At 47.4% G+C, this 22,625-nt stretch overlaps 1 protein-coding gene across 1 annotated transcript in view; it reads left to right on the top strand.

Annotated features, from left to right (window-relative positions):
* DDX11 (DEAD/H-box helicase 11) overlaps positions 1–22,625 on the top strand; it is a 33,998-nt gene that overhangs the window by 8,852 nt on the left and 2,521 nt on the right. Inside the window, exons 4-23 of the mRNA XM_077827573.1 lie at positions 185–342; positions 1,824–1,869; positions 2,875–2,982; positions 5,286–5,373; positions 7,171–7,376; positions 9,070–9,222; positions 9,348–9,394; positions 10,285–10,364; positions 11,596–11,640; positions 11,768–11,835; positions 13,304–13,342; positions 13,855–13,975; positions 14,618–14,752; positions 15,986–16,098; positions 17,830–17,899; positions 18,338–18,441; positions 19,179–19,328; positions 20,961–21,029; positions 21,213–21,313; positions 21,846–21,930. Coding sequence (XP_077683699.1) covers positions 185–342; positions 1,824–1,869; positions 2,875–2,982; positions 5,286–5,373; positions 7,171–7,376; positions 9,070–9,222; positions 9,348–9,394; positions 10,285–10,364; positions 11,596–11,640; positions 11,768–11,835; positions 13,304–13,342; positions 13,855–13,975; positions 14,618–14,752; positions 15,986–16,098; positions 17,830–17,899; positions 18,338–18,441; positions 19,179–19,328; positions 20,961–21,029; positions 21,213–21,313; positions 21,846–21,930 — 1,986 coding nt within the window. The remainder of the gene's footprint in view (positions 1–184; positions 343–1,823; positions 1,870–2,874; positions 2,983–5,285; positions 5,374–7,170; positions 7,377–9,069; positions 9,223–9,347; positions 9,395–10,284; positions 10,365–11,595; positions 11,641–11,767; positions 11,836–13,303; positions 13,343–13,854; positions 13,976–14,617; positions 14,753–15,985; positions 16,099–17,829; positions 17,900–18,337; positions 18,442–19,178; positions 19,329–20,960; positions 21,030–21,212; positions 21,314–21,845; positions 21,931–22,625) is intronic.

Below are 22,625 nucleotides of genomic sequence, written 5' to 3'. Positions count from 1 at the left end.
TGCATCCTGTGTTGCTGAGCAGTTCCAGAGACCGTTCGTCGTGTACCTCTCTGTTCTGCTGGGGACGTGGATGAATCCTGTTCCCTCCATTCTGTAGGAGACGGTGCTGCCCTCTGAACTGTCTGTTGTACGGAATGGTGCTCTCTGTCTTTGAGTGAATAATAGTCCTTTGTGCTAATTTCAGAGGCTTGAAGATGATGAAACTCAGCGGCTGCTCCAGCTCAGTACAGAGATCTTGTCGACGGAGTTAGGGTCAGATGTTCTAGAGCAGCTGGATCATGAGGAGGAGGAGCTGATTCTTGCCGAGTATGAGAGTGATGAGGAGAAGAAAGTGGGATCGTGGTAAGGGTTGGGAGTGAGTGATTCCTTGACAGGGACTTACTGCTTGTATCACATTTAGGTAGTGATAATGATGTGAGGGGTTTCTGGTTTGCTGGTTCCTGGGGTTCTCATGTGGAAATTCAGGCATCCTTCTTTTAGATCTAAATGTATCTCTCTGGCACATAAATCTGGAGTTCCTCCCTATTTGGTCCTTGGAAGGCAGATTCTGTATTTCCATATAATTACATGAACCGCAAAGGCTTTTGTTCAGCTGGATCAGCTTCATGCTGACAGCACTGTGGCTTGAACTCTGATCTGAAGAAGTGCTTATCTTATCTGGAATGGGTAGAGCCATCCACTTCATCCTGGCCTATTTCCCCATATAAACCCTCTGAGAACTGGGTAATTAACTTGAGTTCAAATTCCTTACATCAGAGAAGCAAAATACTCCTCAGGATGTTAGTAAAAGATGTTAATCCTGCAGATTAGTACTGACAGCTTTTGAGGCTCTAGAATTTAAAAAGACGACATGAACATCTTGAAGGACACTGAACCGCTGCATAAAAACCACACACAGTCAGTCTCTCTCTCTCTCATATACACACAGTTGTTCCTTTGGCATCTGGATTTCAGCTTAAACCATGTGTTACCAGGGAAAACAAAACACATGTAAAATTTGGATTTACCAGCAAGTATAATAAATATTTATATAGCACTTTCCATCTGAATAAATCCAAAACACTTATTAAACTACATGTAAATGGAATTGCTTTACCAAGCACTAAAATGCAGTCACTTCTCGGGTAACCAGGCATGCACCTGGAGCATATGTTGTTATGCAATAGTATGGGGAGGAGATGATTTTAGTCAAGGACACTAGGGCAAATACCTACTTGCCCAAAAATACCCTTGGTTCGTTACTGAATGCAGAGAGCAGATAGTGCCTCAGTTTCATCCTAAAATCTCAAAACACATGGCAAACTGCATCAAATTCTGTTTCAAACTTAATGCCTGCACCACTCAGCCATGCACTCTGGTTTATTTTAACACCTGTTGGAGAATCTCATGTATTAGATTTTTGGCTCGCCTGACCTCTCTCTCTACTTTGTGTGCGTACGTATGTGTTTGAGGTTTCATTTTAACCAGTGTACCAAGGAATATTGTGGAACTGATTAGCAGGGGCCTGGAGCTCATGAGCTAGTAAATCCTCATGAACTCTTTAAAGTGCCTAGTAAAGAGGATGCCAAAGAATGCTCAGATTAGTGCGGGATACTGAATCGTAATTGCTAAAAAGTGCATGTTTGACCCCAGATTGCTGTTCATCAGACTTACAGGCCACTTGTAGAAATCTGACTTTAATACAACTAATGGTTCAGTAGACTGAGGTTTTTCCTGAGCTGATGCTACCACCTCACTTGAAGTCGCTTTGAAGCACTGTATAAGAGACAAATCTTTTGGAAAGCTGCTGAAAGAAAATTATTTTATTTTCCCCACCCCCACAGGTTGGATGAAGATGATGATGATTTGGAGGAGGAGCATGTGACCAAGGTAAGATGTGGAGGGGCATCTAATGCTTCCCCTTTACAATGTGTGTAAAAGAAGAATTAAAGTTTCCTTACAGCTACAGTGTGATATGGGACAGCGGGATCTAGGAACTGGGGATCTGGATTACTCTTCAACCTGTCAAAAGCAGCTTTGTGGATGCCACTGCCCTGCTAAGGGGATCTCTGCCACCATCTCCTTTTGAATTATACTGGCTATTTAGGCAGCTTATTCTGCTGAGATCGCTAAGATTTTCTCCCTGAAGTCACTGTAAATACACACTACTGGAAATGGCCATTTATTACTTTTAAAAGCCACTGCTTACTTGCCCCTTGGTTCTCTAGTGCCTGGACTGGTGGCGCATGCTGCTGTGTTACCTGGAGAGTATCTCTGAAACTTGGGAGATATGGCAAGAGTCTCTTAAAATTTATCTTAGCAGTGTTTTTTTCCTATGCTTTACTCCTGTTAGTAAGAGATAATGCTACAGTCAGCTGGCCCCTGACAATGTTCAGCCTTTGAAAGGCACGCTCAATAAGCAAGGCAGGAAATGCTTCATTAAATGTCCCAGCACCTTGTGAGGGCTATTTGGAATCCAGTCACACATTGACCCCTTGATTAGATTGGGAGACACAAATGTCACCTTTCACTGATAGGATGTATTGTAGGTAACTTGCTACCAGCATGCCCCCTGGCATCTGGATGTGGCATCATGAGTCTGCATCTATTCACTTGCCAGCTGTCAGGTTTGGTCCTCACAGGTGGGATGCTAGTTCCAGAGGCTGAACCCTCCTACTGAGTCACGCAGTGCCTTACTTCCCTCAGGATATTCGACAGTCAGACAAAAGATGGTCCTATGTGCGGTCATGGGGCTCTCCAAGCGTCCCATGAGTCTGTCTCGAAGTCCCTCCGGTCCAGTATTTGTGGGTCTTTCCCATCCAGATTCTCTCATGACAGGGTAGGCAGACAGCCCTCCTTGAGTTCCTCTAGCCTTCCTTTTCTTTTTCATCACAGATTTACTACTGCAGCCGCACACACTCCCAGCTGGCTCAGTTTGTGCATGAAGTTCAGAAGAGCCCTTTTGGTGAGGAGGTACGGCTGGTGTCACTGGGGTCCAGGCAGGTATGCAGCACTCTGAGGTGGTTCCCAGGGGAACTGAAATGCTGTCTCACAAATAAAACAATCCTTCTTGAAATCCCGGGAGATGTGTGTGGGTATGACTGTTATGTCACTAGTAAACACCTAGTAAAAATATTTGAGACTCAATTCCTCAGGTGCCCAAATTTTGCTCCTCTGAAAGTGACATTAGCAATGCGTGGGCTTAACTTAGGTTGCCAAAATCAGAGCGAATACTAGCTACACTAATCTTTTTAATTTGGCATTGTGGTGGTGCCTTATTCCCCACCATGAGCTTAATGTGACAACCTGCTGAGGTTCCCAGAACTGTGAGCCACTGTGTTACCCTTCTCGGCCTCAGCAAGTGAGAGCTTTGCTGCTGCTAAGCAATATGTCAGCTCCCTGACATGCCAGCTTGTCTGCCTTGCCAGCAAACTCTTTGGGACTCTGCCAGTCCAAACTTGTGACAATCAATGAACTCCAATTCCAGAGTTCTGCAGAGACATCTTCCTCTGCAATGCTCCGCCCTTGCTATAGCACCCAAAAACCTTGTCAAGTTTGTTGCTTCTTTAAAAGTACACAGTACACAGCAGCTTACTAACCTAACTTGGGTTGACAAACCCTCCTCAATGAAAGCACTGAGTTGGTTTATGATAAAAGTAAAATAAGTTTATTAACTTGGGGCATAGGTTTAAGTGATAACAAGTATAAGGAATAAGGATAGAAATGGTTACCAACAAATAAATGCTTCTAGGACTCAAACTTAATTTCAGCAAGTTACAATCTTTGCCTATGCAGGTTTCTCACCTATACTCTGTTCCCAGAGACTTCAACCCCCTTGGCTGTGTCACTATTCTGTGACTTCAAGAGCTCTAGCCTCGTTAGTCCCTCAAGTGAGGGATGCCAGTATGGCCTTTTCTCTCTCTGCTTATATCCTCAAAGTTTTGTCTTTGTATTCAAAGTTGGGAAGCCTCTCTTGGGGCTCAGCTTGCTGTGTCCACGAGGGAGCTGATGCCATGTTAATGTTTGCAGTCTCTTCCCCCCTGTCGAGTTAGTAAAGTGACTGTCTCCTCACTTCCTAGTTTTGTTTACCTTTTATGTAAATGTACTTTCACTGTCTCTCTTGTCTCAATTTACACTGGAGACTCATTAAAGCAGGAGGGACCACATTCCTTTGTCTGAGGTGGGGGTGACTTAAGCTTTGTCTGCCAGACACATCTTAAAAACACATGTATTCTCAGCACACATGTATAACTTGTCATATATCACGTGAATATACGCTATCCAATATTAATGACCAGTGTGTTACTAGTTCACATACGATACTTTATATGATACTTTTTAGATACAGATTATGACAACAGCGTGTTAGGTGTAGTGAGTATGTCCAGCCAGACAAGAGTTGCTGACACAGTGTAATGAACCAACAATGGGCCGCTGTGTCACACTTGGATCAAGTGCTGGAACCTGTAATCTCCAGGGGTGAACCTCTGTATTAAAAATTAGAGCATCCAGGGGTGGTTTTTGGCCCATGGACTGTGCTTTGGCCACCATCGTCATATGTTCAAGAGCCTTGCTTTCCTCTTCTACTTTGGGGACATCACAAGCACCTGAAGTGTTAGGAAAGCAGTCCCTTGCTTTGTTTTAGTATTCCTCCAGGTGCTGGCGTAAATGGGAAAACCACAGAACCATGGATGCAGGCATAGACCATCTTTGGGGCACCTTTTTTTTTTGTCTGCTTGCTGGTGTATAAACTTTATGGTGGCATACAGAAGATTTGGTAACTCGTTCTGGAGTAAGGCAAAGTATGCACACCTGGCAGCATCCCATATATTGTAGAACAGTAGTTCTCAACCAGGGGTCCAGGGGCCGTGAGCAGGTTTTGGGGGGGGGGGGGCCGCCAAAATAAACCAGAGAGCATGGCCGGTGTTAGACTCACTGGGACCTGGGGCTGAAGCCCAAGCCCCACCGCCCTGGGCTGAAGCTGAAGCTCAAGCAACTTAGCTTTGCAGGTCCCCTGCGGCATGGGGCCCGAGGCAGTTGCCCTGCTTGCTACCCCCTAATGCCAGCCCTGGCTTTTAATCTACTGGCTATGCAGGAAAAAAGTTGTTGTGGCAGAGGTGGGCCGTGGCATTTTTATAGCGTGTTGAGGGATGGGGGGGCTCAGAAAGAAAAAGGTTGAGAACCCTGCTGTAGAAGACCTGTCCAGTTCCAGAGCTAGTCTTAGACTGACTGTTCTAAAGGAAATTATACCTTACAAATGAAGGTGAGAGCACATAACGGCCTCTCTCATTCTGTTTCTCTCTAAGAGCCTCTGTGTGAACGAGGAGGTGCGCCATCTGGGGGCTGTCCAGCTGATCAATGACCGCTGTATGGAAATGCAGAAGAACAAACATGGTATGAGCACTTCCTAACTTGGACTACTGAGGAAGCAACTGCTACTACAATCAGTATGAACACTTTTCCAGTGCAATGTGCTTTGTCTGGTTGCTGATACAGTAGCCTATGCGCGGGTTCAAGGGGCTTTCTTCAAATGCTGCTGTTTCCCATTTGGGAAGTGGGGCTTGTCTCTCTAATCCAGCTAGGCTGTGTCTTGGGGATGTTTGTTTCAAAGGGGGAGGGTGTCATTTCCAGCTGGACTTTGGAGCTTTGTGAATGGTCAAGTGGAGATCCAGAGTGATGCTTCAGTGAGTAGAAGGTTGTATTGTTGATATGGAAAAGAGTTGTCTAGAATAGGAGCTAGAAGTCAGGAGATTCTCTTCCTCCCCCATCTATTTCCTGCTCTGTTTCTGAGGACAATCCTTCCCTAGAGTACCATCCACCAAGATGCTCGCTCTTCAGCTCTTTAGAGCAAGACTGGGAAGAATTCCCTGAGGTCGCTGGCCTTTAACATCAGTGGTGATAGGGTAGGTTGTGAGACAGAGTTCCTGCTTACTGTCCTGGGCCAGCCACGGAGCTTACCAGCTGCACTTGGAATGTTCCATTTGGATTCTTCTTGACCATGATTGGTGATGGAGCTTGCTGCAGCAGCTAAACCTTCAATACTAGCTGCTCCGGCTCTTCCCCTGCATTACTCAAAGGTGTTGAGTGGCCTTTTAAAAATTCAGCTTAGCTTTCCCGTCAGGTCCATTAACAACATACAATTTTCTCCATGAGGCTTTTGGTCTGTGATGCTTTGGTTATCCTCACTCACCCATTCCATCTTCCCTTGGAGTTTAGAGGTTCTCTTTAGTGACATGGGGGCCATATTTTCAAAAGTATCTAAGTGACCGAGGCGGTCCCGTCTCAATGAAATTCAGTCAGACTTGGGCGCTTTTGAAAGCATTGTCCTCAGCAATGCTTTTTGTACCTTGCTTTTTGTTTTGAAGCATATTTTTGATTCTGGAAACTTTCGCCAGTTGTGTAATTGGAACTGACTGGAATGTTCCAAGTGCACTCGATACTCTGGTGATGAGCTTTGTACAGGCACCTGGATGGATTGGAATAGAATAGAAAAGCCCAGTGGTTAAGCTCAGGGGATAGTGTGTGGTAGCTTGTATTGCTTCCTGCTATGACTGCCCTTAAGAGCTTAAAAATCCTTTTAAGAGCTTGGAGAGTTCTAGGGGGAGACTGGTGGGAGCTTAGACTCCAGGAGTGAGAATCCTGTGGGAAAGATATCTTCAGAGAAGCAGAACTAGTCAGGGACTTTTTTTCCTCCCTACCTCACAAGGCAGAGGAGATCCTTCTAGACCATTGTGCTCATTGAGTACTTTGAATCTGTCACTGTAATTGGGAGGACGTTAAGTGGAAGGTCCTTGTTTGTAACTCTCTACTGATGCTAGAGGAGATTGGAATGATCCCAAGTACGAGCATTTTTACAGTCTGCTGTTGAAGCCACCTTGTGATAATATCAGAAGCTGCACAATGGTGTGGGGGTGAGAAAAGAAGAAAAAATTCCAAGTGGCTAAATCTCGTGATGGTAAGAGCAGGATCTACTGGGGACAATACTATGTGCAAATCTTAATTCTCTGTTCAGTGTCTCAATAGTACAGCACTAGGCACTATATATGCAATAGGTAGGTAATGGATGGTCAGGTGTGTTGCAAAATCTACTTTGAGATCCGTGGATGAAAGGTGCTATAAAGATGCAAAGTAATTGTTCTGACTCTTGTGAATATTGCCTATACTCAGTTCTTTTCTGCCTCCTGTCCTCAGGGAAGAAGAGTGAGGGAGAGGAATCAGAGGGGAAGAAAAGGCGTGTGAGCCGGGCTGTGTGTCCATTTTACTCCTATGAGCAAATGCAGTTTCTCCGGGACGAGGTTCTAGTCAAGGTGAAAGATATTGAGCAGCTCGTGGCCTTGGGCAAGGAGATTAAAGCCTGTCCGTATTATGGGAGTCGCTATGCCATTCCTGCCGCCCAGGTGAGAAGCTAGGGCTGTTGGTGAGGAATAGCTCCCTGGCACCAGAAAATAAACTGACTCACTTGTTCTCTGTAATGCTGTATTCCTCAGGTTTCCTGCTGATCATATCAACTTAGAATCGTAAAGTTGAGTGTTTTCTACACATCAGAAAAACTAGAGCTGATCGAAAAACAGAAATTTCATTTTGCAGGAAATTCTAGTATTTCAACCTTGGTTTCAGTCACATTTTGGGATGAAAAGTCAAAATATTGAAACTTGTCTTGGAATGAGAAGTTCTGAAAGATTTGGAAATAGCTAAATGTTTTTGTTTTACTGTTTGTGATTGGAATGAATTGTTTCAGTGTTCCTGAATTGAAACATTTTGTGTGTTGACCAAAAATGAAATGTTTCTGGTTGTTTCCGCATTATTCTCCGGCTGCCTGGGTTGCCATGAAGCCTCATGGGAGTTGTAGTTCAGATGCCTCACACTCCCATTTCCCAGCATGGGTCAGGACAACATCTTCCATGTTGCACCTCGTTCCTGGGAAACCCAGGATGCACATGGCAGCTTGGCTAGGTGAGAATGTGGTGTAGGGTGACCAGATGAAACGGACAAAATATCAGGACACATGGGTGAAGGGAAAACAAAAAAACCCGCTGGAGCAGCCAAAGCCGCAATATCGGGACAAATGGCATCCCGGCTGTGCATTGGTCGGGACGCAGGACAAAACTAAAAATCGGGACAGTCCCAATTTAATCGGGACGTCTGGTCACCCTAACGTGGTGTGTCATGGGAGATTTTGTCTGGCTGGGGAGCTCAGCACATGAGGAAAAGGGGGGCATGAGGCACACAAAGTCCAAGTCCCGTGGTGCACGGTGATGACTAAGGCTGATGTTGGGATTAATGTTAAATTGACACACAATGAAACATTTCGTTTACATTTTCCTGAAGAAAAATTGAAAAATGTCAGCAAAACTGACCCATTCCCATGGAAATGCAGAAACCAAAGACATTCTTTGATGGCAAATTCCCTAACAGCTCTAACCAAAACAGAGCTAAATATGGCCCTTTGGAGGAATGGGAGAGGTGGAGAGTGGTTAGAGCAGGGGGTTGGGGATGAATGCCACTATTTCATTGTGATGTGCTGCAATTCATTTAATCTCTATGTGCCCAGTTTACTCATAGTTATAATACTCAACTCCCTTACCAGGGACATTGTGAGGCTTACTTAATGCTTGTAAGGCGTTTTGAGACACTTGGATGAAAGGTGGCTTATAAGTGCAAAATGGTATTTGCAATGGTACTCTGGTGCCAACCTTAACACACTAAGACAATCTGAGCCATTTCCATTGCTCTGAGTGTGTTTGTCAGAAGAATTTCTCTGTGACCATCTAATAACATGAGAATTTGTGAAAGGCATTCATCTGCAGGTTCCTTGCTAAAATTATGTTTTTAATGTAAATGCTTCGGGGGAAACACATTCAGTGGCTAGAGCACGGGACAGGCAGTTGGAAGACCCAGCTTCTCTTACCAGCTCAGCTGTTCACTTGCTGTATGATCTTGAACAAGTCCCCTAGCCTCTTTCTACCTGTTTCCTATCCATAACAAAAGGGAGTAATGTTACTTACCTGTCTTTGGAAAGTCCTTTGTAAACGCCCACTATTCATACTATTGAAATAGTACGATCATTTAAAGCTTGGGTTTCTCCTGCAGCTGGTGGTGTTGCCCTATCAGATGCTCCTGCATGAATCTACCAGATGTGCTTCTGGGATCAAACTGAAGGATCAGGTGGTGATTATTGATGAGGCCCACAATCTGATAGACACTATAACCTGCATCTACAGTGCTGAAGTCCGTGGCTCTCAGGTGAGTCAGGGGCTGGAAGTCACTGCTCTGTTAACCATTCTTGTGTTCTGTATCTAGTAGATTGCCACCTGTAATGGAACCCAGTATTTATGGAGTCGTTCATACCAGCTCTGTTTCTATTGTAGCTGTGCTGTGCCTACTCCCAGCTGCTGCAGTACATGGAACGATACAGGTGAGGATCCCAGAGAGGAACAGCTCCGCAGCTGCAAGCAGAGGAGAAGCAAGAGCTTATTTCTCTCTCATCTGCAGGGCCTTGTCCTGCTTTTCCCATGCAGGAGGCTGTTTGCACTAATACTCTCACAATTGAAAGGAGAGTGCTGGTTTACTAGCTCTGTTTAGAATCTTCGTAAGCCTGGTTCTTAGGGTTGGTATTAGACAGCCAGGGTGACATTTTAGCATGTGTGGCTTTTTCTCATTCTCTTAAATTCTTTCCCAGTTTCTCCCTCTACTTTGGCAGCCACATGCTGTGCCATAACCTCCAGCTTTTAGTTTTTCACGTCTCTCCCAGGCTTTTGACCCTTTGTGTTCTAGTTGTCTTCGTGGCTGAAACGGAATGAATTCTGGTGACCTCCAAGGCAAAATTTGTGTACAGTGTATCCGCCCTATCCAAAACTTGCATCAGGCTTACCAGCTGTACAGTGATTGTCGCTTACAGGGCTAATAATTATGTATTTGTCTAGCAGCTAGCAGAGTGGGGCCTAAATCCTGATTAGACTTTGGGCACTACTGCAATATAAATAAATTAACCCTAACCAGTGAGAGAGGAGAAAGTCAGTGCTAGAAACTGTTAAACACTTGGACTCTTGAAGTGACATTGCTGGGTACTGCAGTGATTCTGGCACCTGTGAACACTTGGCCAGGGCTTTCTGGGTTTGTCCCTTGCAAACAAACTGGAAGGGTGAGTCCAAGGGAAATCTGTGTCTTAGTTCTCATCTCCTCACGCTGAAGAAATGGAGTTGGGCTGATCAGCTTGATGGCTTGTGTTTGGGACTTAGGAAGCTGTGTGTTATAGTCCCTGTGGGCCATTCATTCTGGAGTTTAATACCATCAACTATCTCATAGGAAACGTCTGAAGGCAAAAAACCTGATGTACATTAAACAGATTCTGTATTTGCTGGAGAGGTTTGTGTCCATACTAGGAGGTAAGAGAGCTTTCACTTCCATTGATGTTCCTAAGACTCTGAGCTGGCTGGTGCTTCCTCAGCGTGTAATTGCCTCCCCTCTCTCTCCCTGTGGCTTTTGCAAACTCGCTGTTGTTTATATCCTAGCTCCATCACCTGCTAAATTTGTCAACCTGTTTTGCAAATTGGAGATGTTGACTGTTGGCTCCACCGGAAGTTTGCCTCCTCTTTCATTGAAAGGAGGCAACAAGTCATGCTGTAGGTCGCTGAGGAAAGAGGTCTTTTATTCCTGTACTCCCAACAATTTCTCAGATTTGACTTGGAGTGATGGGGGAATGAAGGGTGCCAAGTTACTAAGATGGCAGACAGATACTATGGTGATGAGCATGGCTTAAGAGCCTGAATAGAACAGAATTGCTGTACTAGTAGTTAGTGAGGCCCTTTGCCTTGGCAGACTCTTAACCATCAAGTGAATTTCTCTTTTGAATATTGCCTTTTATTCTGCTGTGATTCTAGATCCCCTGGAGCTAACCTGGCTCCTTGTTTACTTCTCTACTTGTCCACTAGGCATCAGATGTGCCTTGAGGGGAACCGCTGCCTTTTGTAAAGAACCCTTCATTGTCACTAATAGGAAGATGCAATTTGACACTCTTCTCCCTCCCCCTTTTCCCTCTTCTCTCAGGTGCTCCATCCTTTTTTCCTTACCTCCTTCCCACCCTGGCCATCCCTTAAATACTTCCATCAGGAAATGCAGTGTGTGTGTAACTTCAGGATTTAATCTCCAGAGGTGTGAGATGTGAGGTGGGGATTAAATACTAGAAATAAAAAATAAAGTCAGAGGCACCAACTAACCACTTCACCTGCCTGTGTCTACAAAGGTCACTTAGTGCCTGCGTGAAAAGGTATTTTGCACTCCTTTAGTCTCTGCAACATGATGAATACTGTGTTAGTGTTTCTATGCACCTACCCGTCTGCCACCTCCTGTACAAAAGTAATGTAGGTGTCCACTTGCAGGGATGCTACAGAACTTTTGTCATATGATATGGAACTATCCTACAGAGGAAAACAAAGAAATTAGCAGAAAAGGCAATGTTTTGACTGTAGAACTACTTTCCAACCAGACAGTTAATTTCAGGGTGTGGTCTTTGTGCTAGAGTTGCATTCCCCCTTAGCTGTTTTAAGTGTGTTGCTTAAGTTTTTAGATAAACCCAGTGTGAATCATGCTGCCTTGAAGTGGTTTGATATTTTGCAGGAAACGTGAATCAAAATCCAAATGCTCAGAACATTTCTCAAGCAGGTAAGATGTGCCTCTGAATGCCTCAGATACCTAGAGCAGTGTACGGCTCAACAGGCAGGGGAGATGGGTGGTGGTGGGGGGGAAGGGCTGTAGGCCCAGCAGGTAATACATGTTTCTCTTCTCTCAGGGACAGAACTAAAATCTATCAATGACTTCCTGTTTCAGAGTCAGATTGACAATATCAACCTCTTCAAGGTAGTGTGAGAATTGTCTTCTGCTAGGACACAGAGGGGTAAAGTGACGGGGTGGGGGGAGGTCGGGTCATGCAGGAAGCGTGTAGCAGAGCTGGGAATAAAACCCAGATGTCCTGACTTGGTCCTATGTTCAGGACGCTAGCCTACTTCCTGCCAGCTTCTCTCCATTGCCCCAGTTGTCTTAGAAGGTATTCTTTTACGTTGGCTATGGCAGCATGCTAAAGCTGTGTGCACCCAGGGAGTGTATTTTCAGGCCATGGCAACAACACACGTGAGTGGAGGTGGGCTGTCTGTGGGCAAAGCAGGGTTATTTATATGTGTGGGGCTTGTGATGCTCTCCTTAGGGTTCTCAGAACTAAGCCAGGGAGAGCTTTGCTGGGGCTTAGAATGTATCAGCTCCCTGCCACACCAGTTCTGTCAGCCTCACCAGCAAGCGCCTTGAGATTCTGCCAGTCTTAATCTTGCTTTGTAGATAATGTTCAGTGTGCCTCAGTTCCCCAGACATGTCTCTGCAGTGTCCAGTTCCTCTTACTGGGCTCTCACAGACTTTATGAAGTCTGCTGTCTCTCCTGTTGGCTCACTGAGGACGCTCTTTTCTTTAGTATACAACATTGAGATGGTTCATTAATTGCCCTCTACTTCAGATCCCAGCCCAGGGACCCTAAAGATAGCAGCAGTCTGCCATGTCCTTTTAACTAAGCTGCGTTGTCTGCCATGTCCTTTTAACAGCAGCTGCGTTGCTAGGATTCCCTGGGCCACTTCCCCATGCCCCACCACGTTCTTCACTCTTACCTCAGGGCCTTGTCCTGGTTGAGTCCCAGCCGCCAGCCTGGAGCTCCTTCTCACTTCCCCCAGTCTCTACCAGCACTGCTCTAAGGTCCTGTAGCTCCCTCAGACAGCCAGGTGTACTGTCCACACTCCTCCAGCTCCAGGAAGGAATGGAACTGAACTCTGCTGCTCTGCACTGCAGCTCTTTTTATATGGACCTGCTGGGCCTGGATTGGCTGCTCCCTGCAGACCTTCTGTGATTGGCTATGTCCCACACTGCCACTCTAGGCAGCTTGGAGGATTTCACTGCCCTTTTCTGGGGTGGGGTGTGGCAGGGCTGTGAGGCCTTCAGCAGGGGTAGAGTGGAGGGCCTAGGCCACCCCATTGCAATACCTCACTGTTTGGCTAAATATTCTGACAACAATGTGTTGGGTGTGCCCTTTGCTAGTTGGCATTAAGGAGCTCTTAGGTCACTGGGTTTGAAGAACACGGTTATTCTGGAACCTAGCAAGTCATTTAGCTGAAATTGTAATAAAGTACAGCGCACGTTAGGCGATTAATATTACACTGTACACTCCTCTCCCAGCATCGCTATTGGAGGAGAGATGGGGGTGGGGAAGGGATACTAGTCCAGCAGGGGTGGCTGCAGGATGGGGAAGGGGATTCTGAGTATTAACGCGCGCTCTGTCTTCCTCCCACAGGTTCAGCGTTACTGTGAGAAAAGTCTGATCAGTAGGAAGGTATTGTCCCAAGTTACTCCTTAACCAACATGGCAGGACGTTCAGCCCTGTCTAGTTCAAGGACGAGGGGCAGTCTAGCATTTAAAGGGGAAGGAGCATAGCAGCTGGGCATATGGCTGTAAGCTTCTTGCTTTCCTCTGCATATTGATTGTGTTCCTCTGGTTTACAAAATGGCCCCTGCAAACGTCCCCAGCTGCTGGGTATTTGATGCTCACAGTGTATGGCAGCTAGTAAGCACTAGAACGCTAACACAGAGCTAGTTCTGCATTGCCTTTTCTTGGACTCTAAAACATGCCACCCGTAGAGGCTGCGTCGTGTGGCAGGGGCGTGCATTAGCACTTTGATTCAAGGGAGGGAAGAAGCTCTGGCTAGAAGAGTTTGGAAGCACTGAGACATGCCAGAAAGTCTGGCTTCTGTAACAGGTGTATAACATGCAGTGAGGGCCTTTGTATGTGACTTGCTGTCAGTGTGTTTGTATCTTTTGTAAATCCTGCTCTTTATTTACTTGGCAGCTTTTTGGGTTTGTGGAGAGATATGGAGCCACCAGTGTTGTAAAAACTAACAAGGAAAAGCAGAAGATGGCTGGACTGCAGAACTTCCTTCTCGCCCTGCATCAGGGCCCTGACAAAGAAGGTGAGTTCAGATGCAGGGTAAAGAGGGGGAGGAAGTGAAGCTGTGGAGCTTGCCTCTACATGGGACAAGGGGGGAGATGCACTTGGCTTCAGAGCTGTCTCCAGTGGAGGGAGACACTTGCTGCAGAAGCTGCCTTAGGAAAGCTAGTGAAGCAAGGGAGGAGAAGGCCATGAGGAATGTGAAATTTGGATTCCCTGCTCTACTATTCTGTTTGCCAGAGTGCGTGCTATTTATCTAGAAAGATTTGTTTCTTTCCTCGGGGAAGTGGCATGTGATCCATGGTATACACCTTAGGCTACCTTAGCACCTTGGCTAAGCTAGCATAACCCCCAAGGGTAGATGCAATGTATGGCAGTCGAAGGGGTTTTCTGTCTCTCTCAGAACTCTACCTCCTGGAGCAACAGTAGCTAGGTTGATGGAAGCATTCTTCTATCGACCTAGCTGTGTCTGCACTGGGGGTTAGGTCGCCACAGCTTCAGCGCTCAGAAGTGGGGATTTTCACATCCCTGAGTGCCATCGCTTTTTCAACCTAAATTTTACATATAGACCAGGCCTTAGCTCTTGCATTCTTACTCCTCTGGGAATGGAATCTAAGCTCTGACTGGATGATTTCCCCCCCTCCCTTTCTCTTTTGACCTGCAGCTGCTATTCAGTGCTCTCCTGTGGAGGCTGAGGATGGCCAGCCCAAGATGGCCTCTCCTCTGATGCAGATTGAAGGATTTCTCTTTGCTCTCACCAATGCAAACCAAGATGGGAGAGTCATCCTCAACCGGCAAGGTACTGGAGTGAAGAGCACTCACGAGGCTCAAGCAAAGCCATGTTAAAGCCACTGGCTAGTACCTAGACACCTCACTGATGGGAGACTTAGAAATTTAAGTATAATTAGATTGTAAGACTTAGATTGCATTATAAGAGACAGGGCTCTCTCTTACTCTGTGCAGCATCCTATACACAGCACCTAGCACCATGGGGTCCTGCTGGATTGGGGCCTGGGAGCAACATAAATAATTAGTACCAGCTTAAGGGTCCTGCAGGAATGTGAGACCTCTGTTGGAAGGGCCTCATTCCCAGAGACAAGCACCCTACGTAGGGTTCTCATGGAGCTCAAGGAGAAACCTTGGCAGAGTCACCCACTTGACGCTGGAGCTGGCCATCCAAACTATTACTCCTGGGGGAATTCTGTGCCACCGTGCAATGCAGAATTTGCACAGAATTAATGTTCTGCACATAATTTCCTTTTTTCCTGCAGAAATGGGCTGCAGAGCTGCTGGCTACCACTTGGGGCCATTAGACCTGGCAGAGCCCAGCTCCCCAGCCCACAGATAGAAAATACTGTTGGGGTGATGGGGAGGGAGTTGGAGGGTTCCTGGCAGCTGCGGTTCCCGGGACTCCCTGAGGGAAGGAGGTGGCATGCAGGGAACGCCACAGAAGCCTGGGATCCAGCATCAGGCTGCTTCTCCCTTTGGGCTCTGAGGAGTAGCGGGTGTGGATGTCTGGGCTGGGGGTGCCCCATGCCTGGGATTTGTGGGGAAGGGGTATGTGTGTCTGGGATGGGGAGGACTCTGTGGCTGGGCTATATGGGAGATGGGGTGTGGGTGTCTGGCCCCCCTGCTGGGCTCTGAGGGGAGGGAGCAGAGAAACAGGAACTGAGTTGTCATCATGGTTTCTTTAACTCTCTACTCCTGGGGGATTTTTGTTGTTGTCTGTATTGTTACAGACATACTTGCTGACAGGTATTTTGAAATAAATTACCAAAATAATTGAAACTGTTGTGATAATATTGTGTTTTTTTGATGAATAAAATATACAGAATTTTAAAATATTGTGCGCAGAATTTTTAATTTTTTGGTGCAGAATCCCCCCAGATGTAAATGATTTAGATGGGCCCTGCAGCACTCTGCTCCTGCTTTGAAAGTGGGGTTTCCCCTCACAAGGTGGTCTGCTGATAATCCTGGGTGTTCTACTAAGGTGTGTGTGTCTGTCTGTCTGTCTTTTGTCTTCTTTACCCAGGCACTGTAGGTCAGAGCAGCCTCAAATTCCTCTTGCTGAATCCAGCTGTCCATTTTGCCAAGGTGCTGAAGGAATGTCGTGCTGCGATCATCGCAGGGGGCACCATGCAGCCGGTGAGGGAGCAAGGTTGCTTCTTTAAGAACTAACTGGTCTATCTGGCACCTTTTGCCAATCCACAAGGAGCAGCAGGAGGAGATGGATATTGGACATAATTGGGATGCTTTAAAATACACCAATGAACTGCTAAGCAACACTAGAGCCATGTATTCCCACCCCATTTCAGCACGTTTCTCCAGGCTGCTTACATTGCAGTGATCAGGCTGGGAATCTGCTTTTCCATCCTCCCAGCGGCAGGGAAAAGGTGGCAGTCTCTTTGCATATTAGCGTGAGGTCTAGGGACTTTGTGCTCTGCCCGTCCTTCATTTATTGCTCCTCTCAGCAGCAAAAGAAAAGCACTGTAGGCACCAAGCAAGACCCTCCTCTGTCCCATTGCGCCATTCCCCATGAGGTAGCCACAGAATTAGCAATTCCTGATGGTACAAGCATAGCAAAGCCCCACTCTCCCTGACACGCTGTCCATTTGAACTGCTAGGGATGGGTGTGCTAATACCCCCTTTGCTGTGCCTCTTGCTTGGGAGGTTACTCACCCGAACGCTTTCAGACATCGTAACTCCTCAGAGTGGTCTCTCCATTAGACGTCTCATCCTGTCTGAATGCCTGGCTGGGGCTTAACATTGCCCTTGGCCAAGTCTCCCAGCCCTCAAGGTATCTGATTGCCCTTTGAGTTATGTGGTCTGAGCCAATCCCTCAGGCTGAGTGCAGCTCAAAACTAGCACTGGATGGAAATCCTCTGACCGACTTTATAATGCTGATCTTGCCAGAGGGACCTTCCAGAAAAATCAGAATTTTAGTAGCGCCACAGTGGCATGCATGACCCATCCACGTTAGGCGTTTCCGTCTAGCCCAGGGGTTTTTGGCCTGAGGGCCACATCGGGGTTTTGAAGCTGTATGGAGGGAAGGCTGTGCCAAGCAGTCTGGCCCCCACCCCATGAGCACTACAAGGAGACTCTGTCGTACCCTGCTGTCTGCATCCTCCTCCCGCCGTAACTAGCCAACCCCAGGGAAGGTATTCAGTCTAGTGTCAGTAAATGGCGAGGCAGGGGAGCGGAAGAGGTGTGCTATGGTACTAGGAGTTGGGTCCCAGCTCAAAGAGGCAGACCCAAGCTCTGAAAGCTAGGCTGAATGCCTTGCTCACAATACACTGTGGATGGCTTTGTCTAAAAAGAGCACTGCACTGGTAGGATGAGGCTATTGGACCACAGGGTGGTGCTCCTGCTCTGCACCTACTGGCACTGGCCATAGGAAGCCGTGGAGGCGGCTGGCTGCTGCAGCCCATGCTTTGTGGGTTCTCTGCTTTCCTGCCTAGAAACAAATGGTTCCCCTTGCCCTGCAGAGGGTCCTGCCCAAGGACTTGGAGAAACTTTAACTGCTGCATGGGATGGTGCAGCTGTGCTGGCTGTGAAATTGCAGAATTTACCGGCCAATCAACCTTGCTCCCCTGGGTACAGCTCTGGTTTCAGGCCAGAGATGCACCTACAGTATTTCTGCATCTGTTCATCCCTCTGTGTGCCCTTGTATTTCTGGGTCCCACATCTGCACCAAGTACCCAGCACATCTCTTCCCTCTGTCCTTTTCCCCAAACCATTGGCCTGACTCCTCCTCCTCCTCCTCCATCGTTGCATCTGGTCCTCCCATCCCTGTGCTGTGTGCTGACTGCAGCCCTTCCCCATCTCCTGATGAGAGCCCTTTGGCTTTGCTGATTCTTCTTGGCTCCTGGTTTGTAGGTGTCTGATTTCCGAGAGCAGTTGCTGTCGTGTGCCATCAGTGCTGACAGGGTGGTGGAGTTCTCCTGTGGTGAGTGTCAGTCTAGGGGAGCTTGACACATGCTCTCTCTGTAGCTGGGCCCCTAGTTTGACTGTATGGGAATTCAGGCAGGTGCCATTGACTTTGTTTGTTTGCCAGCTCCTTCTAGTGACCAGACATCCTGCCTGGAAATCACAGCAGCAGAGGGCAGCCAGGTTCTCTTTCACCTCCAGCTGATAGGGTGTACCTTCTTCCTCTGCCCCAGAGATAATGTGCAGGGAATGATTTGAACCAGGTTAAGGCTGGTGTGATCCATGTAAAGGCATTGAGGGGCTTGTGCTAAAGCTGTTTGCACTCCCCCAGACCAAGAGAAATTAATGTGTACCTCTGCTGCTATGTGCATGTGACCTAGTCCCAGGGGCCTTGCACTATTAGCTTGCTTTGCTTGAACATCTGTGACTTTTATTCCATCTCCTTGTTTGTCATCAGGTCATGTGATTCCTCCAGACAACATTTTACCCGTAATCCTCTGCAGTGGTCCATCTAACCAGCAGCTAGAGTTCACCTATCAGAAGAGAGACCTGCCTCAGATGGTCAGCATGTCTGTTTCATTCTTAAGCTATGCGGTCTGATGGTTCAAGGGGCAGTTTTGTGTGCAGAGTGGGGAATTCTGGGGGGCTCCAAGGTGGGGAAAAATAAGTCCAGAGGGGTGTGCAGATTGGCAGGGGAGTGGTCCAGTTGTGGAGGGCCACAGGGGCAGGCATACTGGGGGTGGTCTGTTTTTGTTAAGCCATTTTAAGTGAGTTTAGTGCTAGTGAAAGCTAACTTGACAGGCCTGGAGAGTGAGGAGCATCTACAGCACTGATAGTGGCTGCGAAAGCTTCCCCATCCTCCTTTGCCTTTGAAGGGCCCCTAGGAGTGAGACATCAGTCCTCTTGCCCATTCAGTCCTTAGCTGAACTTGCTAACAGAGCTGCCAGTGAGCTCTCGCCATCATTCTGGGTGTGAAGCGGACACCTGTTCCCTGGGAAATGGACAGACCTCCTAGCTCATTTCACAGACACACTGAACAACCATTGCTTTACAATGACTCTTGGGACTGCGGCTTAGACGGGGAGGCAAGGAGCATGTACATTTCCAGGCCCTGGAGCCAGCCAGTGCCTCTAGGCAACTGTTGGTGAGCTAGCACACTTGCATTGATTTCTCTATGAGTGTCCTAAGACTTGTCAGTGGGAGGCATCTGTCCTCTGGGTCAGGGACAGGGCAGGAGAATTAGGCCACTGCAGGGCCATGGTAAGCCCCAGCAGACACCAGTCTTTCTGCCCTTATAGATGGATGAGATGGGCCGAATCCTTGGTAACCTGTGCAATGTGGTCCCTGGGGGCGTAGTGTGCTTCTTTCCTTCCTATGAGTACGAAAAGCAGGTGTACACGCACTGGGAGAGGACGGGGCTGCTCACCCGCTTGGCGACTAAGAAGAAGGTAATTGTGTAACTGAGGGTGGTTGGTACTTTAAATGGAGGTTTCAAAAGTCCAACAATTATCTGCACATTACAGGCCTTGTCTCTCTCTCCCCAAATTGTTCTTATATCCTGCACAGCAGAGCAGAGAGGATGTTTATCTAGCCAGTCCCTCCAGTAACGTATAAATGATACCTCCCAGACGGCTGTTTGCTGAGCTGGGATCTAAATTAGATTAAATGCTGTTACATGGCTCCTGTAAATGCAGAGATGGTCTTCATCTGCATTAGTCAGCCTACAATGCTCTCTGATTCCCTTGCTGTGAGGGGCAGGTTATTAAGTTCTCACAGAGGATTTGCTTTCCCCAGACTTGGCTGCACATCCCCTGCCCAGGGAATAGTGTGATTGACTAAGGGCTTGTCTTCACTCTAGTGAAGACTCGCTAAATCGACAGCAGAGCGCTCTCTGGTCGACCCTGATATTCCAGCTCTCTGAGAAGAGTAAGGGAAGTCGACTGGAGCGTGTCTCCCGTTGATGCAGCACAGTGAAGACACTGGGGTAAGTCGACCTAAGCTATGTTGACTCCAGCTACATTATTCATATAGCTGGAGAAACATAATGTAGGTTGACTTACCTGAGTAGTGAAGACAAGCCTTAAGACTCAGCGATACACTGTCAGTTACACACAAGCTTTCAGCTCACTGTGGGTCTACTGGGAGGATGAATGGATCTTCTGGTTAAAGCACAGGGCTGAGGATCAAGAAATCTGTGTTCTGTTCTTGACTGCAGCACAGAGTCACTGTGTAACCTTGGTCAAGTCACTTAAGCTGTCTGCCACTTCTGTAAAATGGGGATAATGCTTGCCTACATCTCAAGGTTCAGTGTTTTAGCATGGTACAAAGGGTGTATAACCAGGAGTAACAGAATGAAACTGAACAGAAGAAAATGGCTGAATATCAGGAAACCTTTCTGAACAGTGAACTCTGATGATAAAGCCTCCAAAAACTTTCCTGCTTGTGCAGTTTAGCACTGGACTGAACAATGCTCAGGAGGCTATATTATGAGAAACAGACCTGTACTGTTCCTCAGGAGCTGAATTGGCAATAACCTCGCCTTTCTAGAACTCTGCTTCCCCTCCTACCCTAATCTCCCTTGGGCAGGGACTGTCTCTTACATTGCTTGTAGAGCACATCAGCACACATGGGCCTTAATCACACCTGAGTGCTACTGTTCTATAAATTATCATACTAGTGCTGGAGATCTCTTCCATGTTACCCTCTTGCTACACCTGAATTCCCAGATCTTCACTCCCCCTTCTTACATGGATGTTTCTTTCCACTCTTCAAACAGTAGAGATCTGGGTGCAAGCACCCATGAAGGAAAAACCCTGGTTAACGTCTCAGTAACTGGAAATGTCTCCAAAGTCACTAATGGCCATCACTGCTTCTGCTCTGGATGTGAAAGGTCCCACAGGTGCTGAGCAGGGCACTATTAGGATGTGTCTGCATTGCTTAGCCAGGGGGCATAGTTGGACATCGGTTAGAGATCGATGGTAATGTGCCTCTAGGCTCTCCTCTCTGTGTTATTTTTGGAATTGCACCATTAAATCTATTTGCATCTTCCTGCTGCAACTTATGCTTTGTGCCTGTGACAGATATTTCAGGAGCCCAAGAGAGCAAACCAGGTGGAGCAGGTGCTGTCAGAGTATGCTAAGTGCATAAAGGTAAGCAGGGTTGGCAGGTTGCTGGACATTCAATACCCCATAATGCAAGAGAGTGTCTCTAAAGCAGGTGATGTGGGTGGTTAATGTGCTCTGGCCAACGTAGACAGGTCTCTGTGCTGCCAATTGCACAGAAGTTTCCACAGCTCCAGTATCTCATGAGTGATTGGGGGTTCTTTCCTGCAGCGCTGCAGCCAGGTGGGAGGCCATGTGACGGGGGCCCTGCTCTTTTCTGTGGTTGGAGGGAAAATGAGTGAAGGAATCAATTTCTCTGATGACCTGGGAAGGTAAGAAATATCTGGTTTGCTGCGCATCTCCTAAGGTGGTATCTGAACACAGCTCTGCTGATGTGGTTGCTGGCTCTCCTAGGCTGTGCTGTGGAGGAATCTGGTCAGGACTTGGGTGGGAGACCTGCAAGTAAACCGCAGGGGTGCAGGAAGTGAGGGTGGTGTGATTGAGTCAGGGTTGAAAGCAGTGTGCCCGGAGTGGTATCAGGATGCACTATGAGCTGTAGGTGCCTTGCAGACACCCAACCACTGTGTGGTCATGAAATAGCCTGGAGTGCTTTTCACTGGACAATGCTGTGTGGGATAAATCCCCACTCTGGCTCCCTGAATTCCCTTGGCAGTTTTTACTTCAGTATTCCCGTCATGGACGGCTGGGCACTGTTGTTGCTTCCACGCCAGAGTTGACTGCATTGCAGTGATAACCCCCTCCAATTTAGTGTCCCTATCAGTTTGTTCGGGATGTGACAGTATGTAATTATGAGAGGGCACTAACAATGTTTGTGTGTGTGTGTCCCCCTCCTTCCATTTCCAGGTGTGTCGTTATGGTGGGCATGCCTTACCCCAACATCAAGTCCTCAGAACTCCAGGAGAAAATGGCCTATCTTGACAAAACAATGGTAGGAGTAAGCACCCCAGTGCCGATTTCAGCTGCTTCACTTATTGTCCTTTTAGGGTCCAATTCCCTCTGCGAAATAAAGACCTGGGTCTTCCTGTGCCTGGGTCAGAGATCTCATTGACTCTGCATGCTTTGAGGCTAGTAAATGGGCTCAACAGGGTTAGAGCCAGGCAGAGATCTGCAGGAATGACCCTGCTGAATTCCAAAGGGAGAAGGGGGACTTGGCCCAAGAGAGGCTGCCAGAGCAATACTACACAGAGAACTGCACTCCAGCGTCACGCTCCTCTTTCTAATGCAGTGAATCCTTCTTGTTGCCGGCAGAGCCCCTGTTCTATGGAGCTCTGAAACCCTGGGGGTTGGCATTGAAGCTACCTTCCTCCTTCAGATGCCCTGGAGCTGGTTAGTTTGAATGTCCTTTCTGAGGAGCCTGATCAACCTTCAGCTGCACTTCCCAGGTTCTAGTGTGTGACTGAACTCCCATATCCTTATAGTGGGCCTTGAGGTCCCTTCTTTATTATGAGTACCTGGGACTGCCTGGCAGCACCATTCCCTAGGCCAGCTAGGCAACAGCAGGGGCAAAGAATACAGTACCCCTCCAGGCCCAGTACCCCTCCAGGGCCTGGTTTCTGTACTAAGGAACTTTAATTCCTACCTTGAACTGCATGCGCCTTTTACTCGGGCTGTCTACACTGGCAA

This window comes from Eretmochelys imbricata, chromosome 1, assembly GCF_965152235.1.
Source record: "Eretmochelys imbricata isolate rEreImb1 chromosome 1, rEreImb1.hap1, whole genome shotgun sequence".
Lineage (NCBI taxonomy): Eukaryota > Metazoa > Chordata > Testudines > Cheloniidae > Eretmochelys > Eretmochelys imbricata.
Note: the sequence above shows the minus strand (reverse complement) of the source record. Positions and strands in the feature narration are given on the sequence as shown.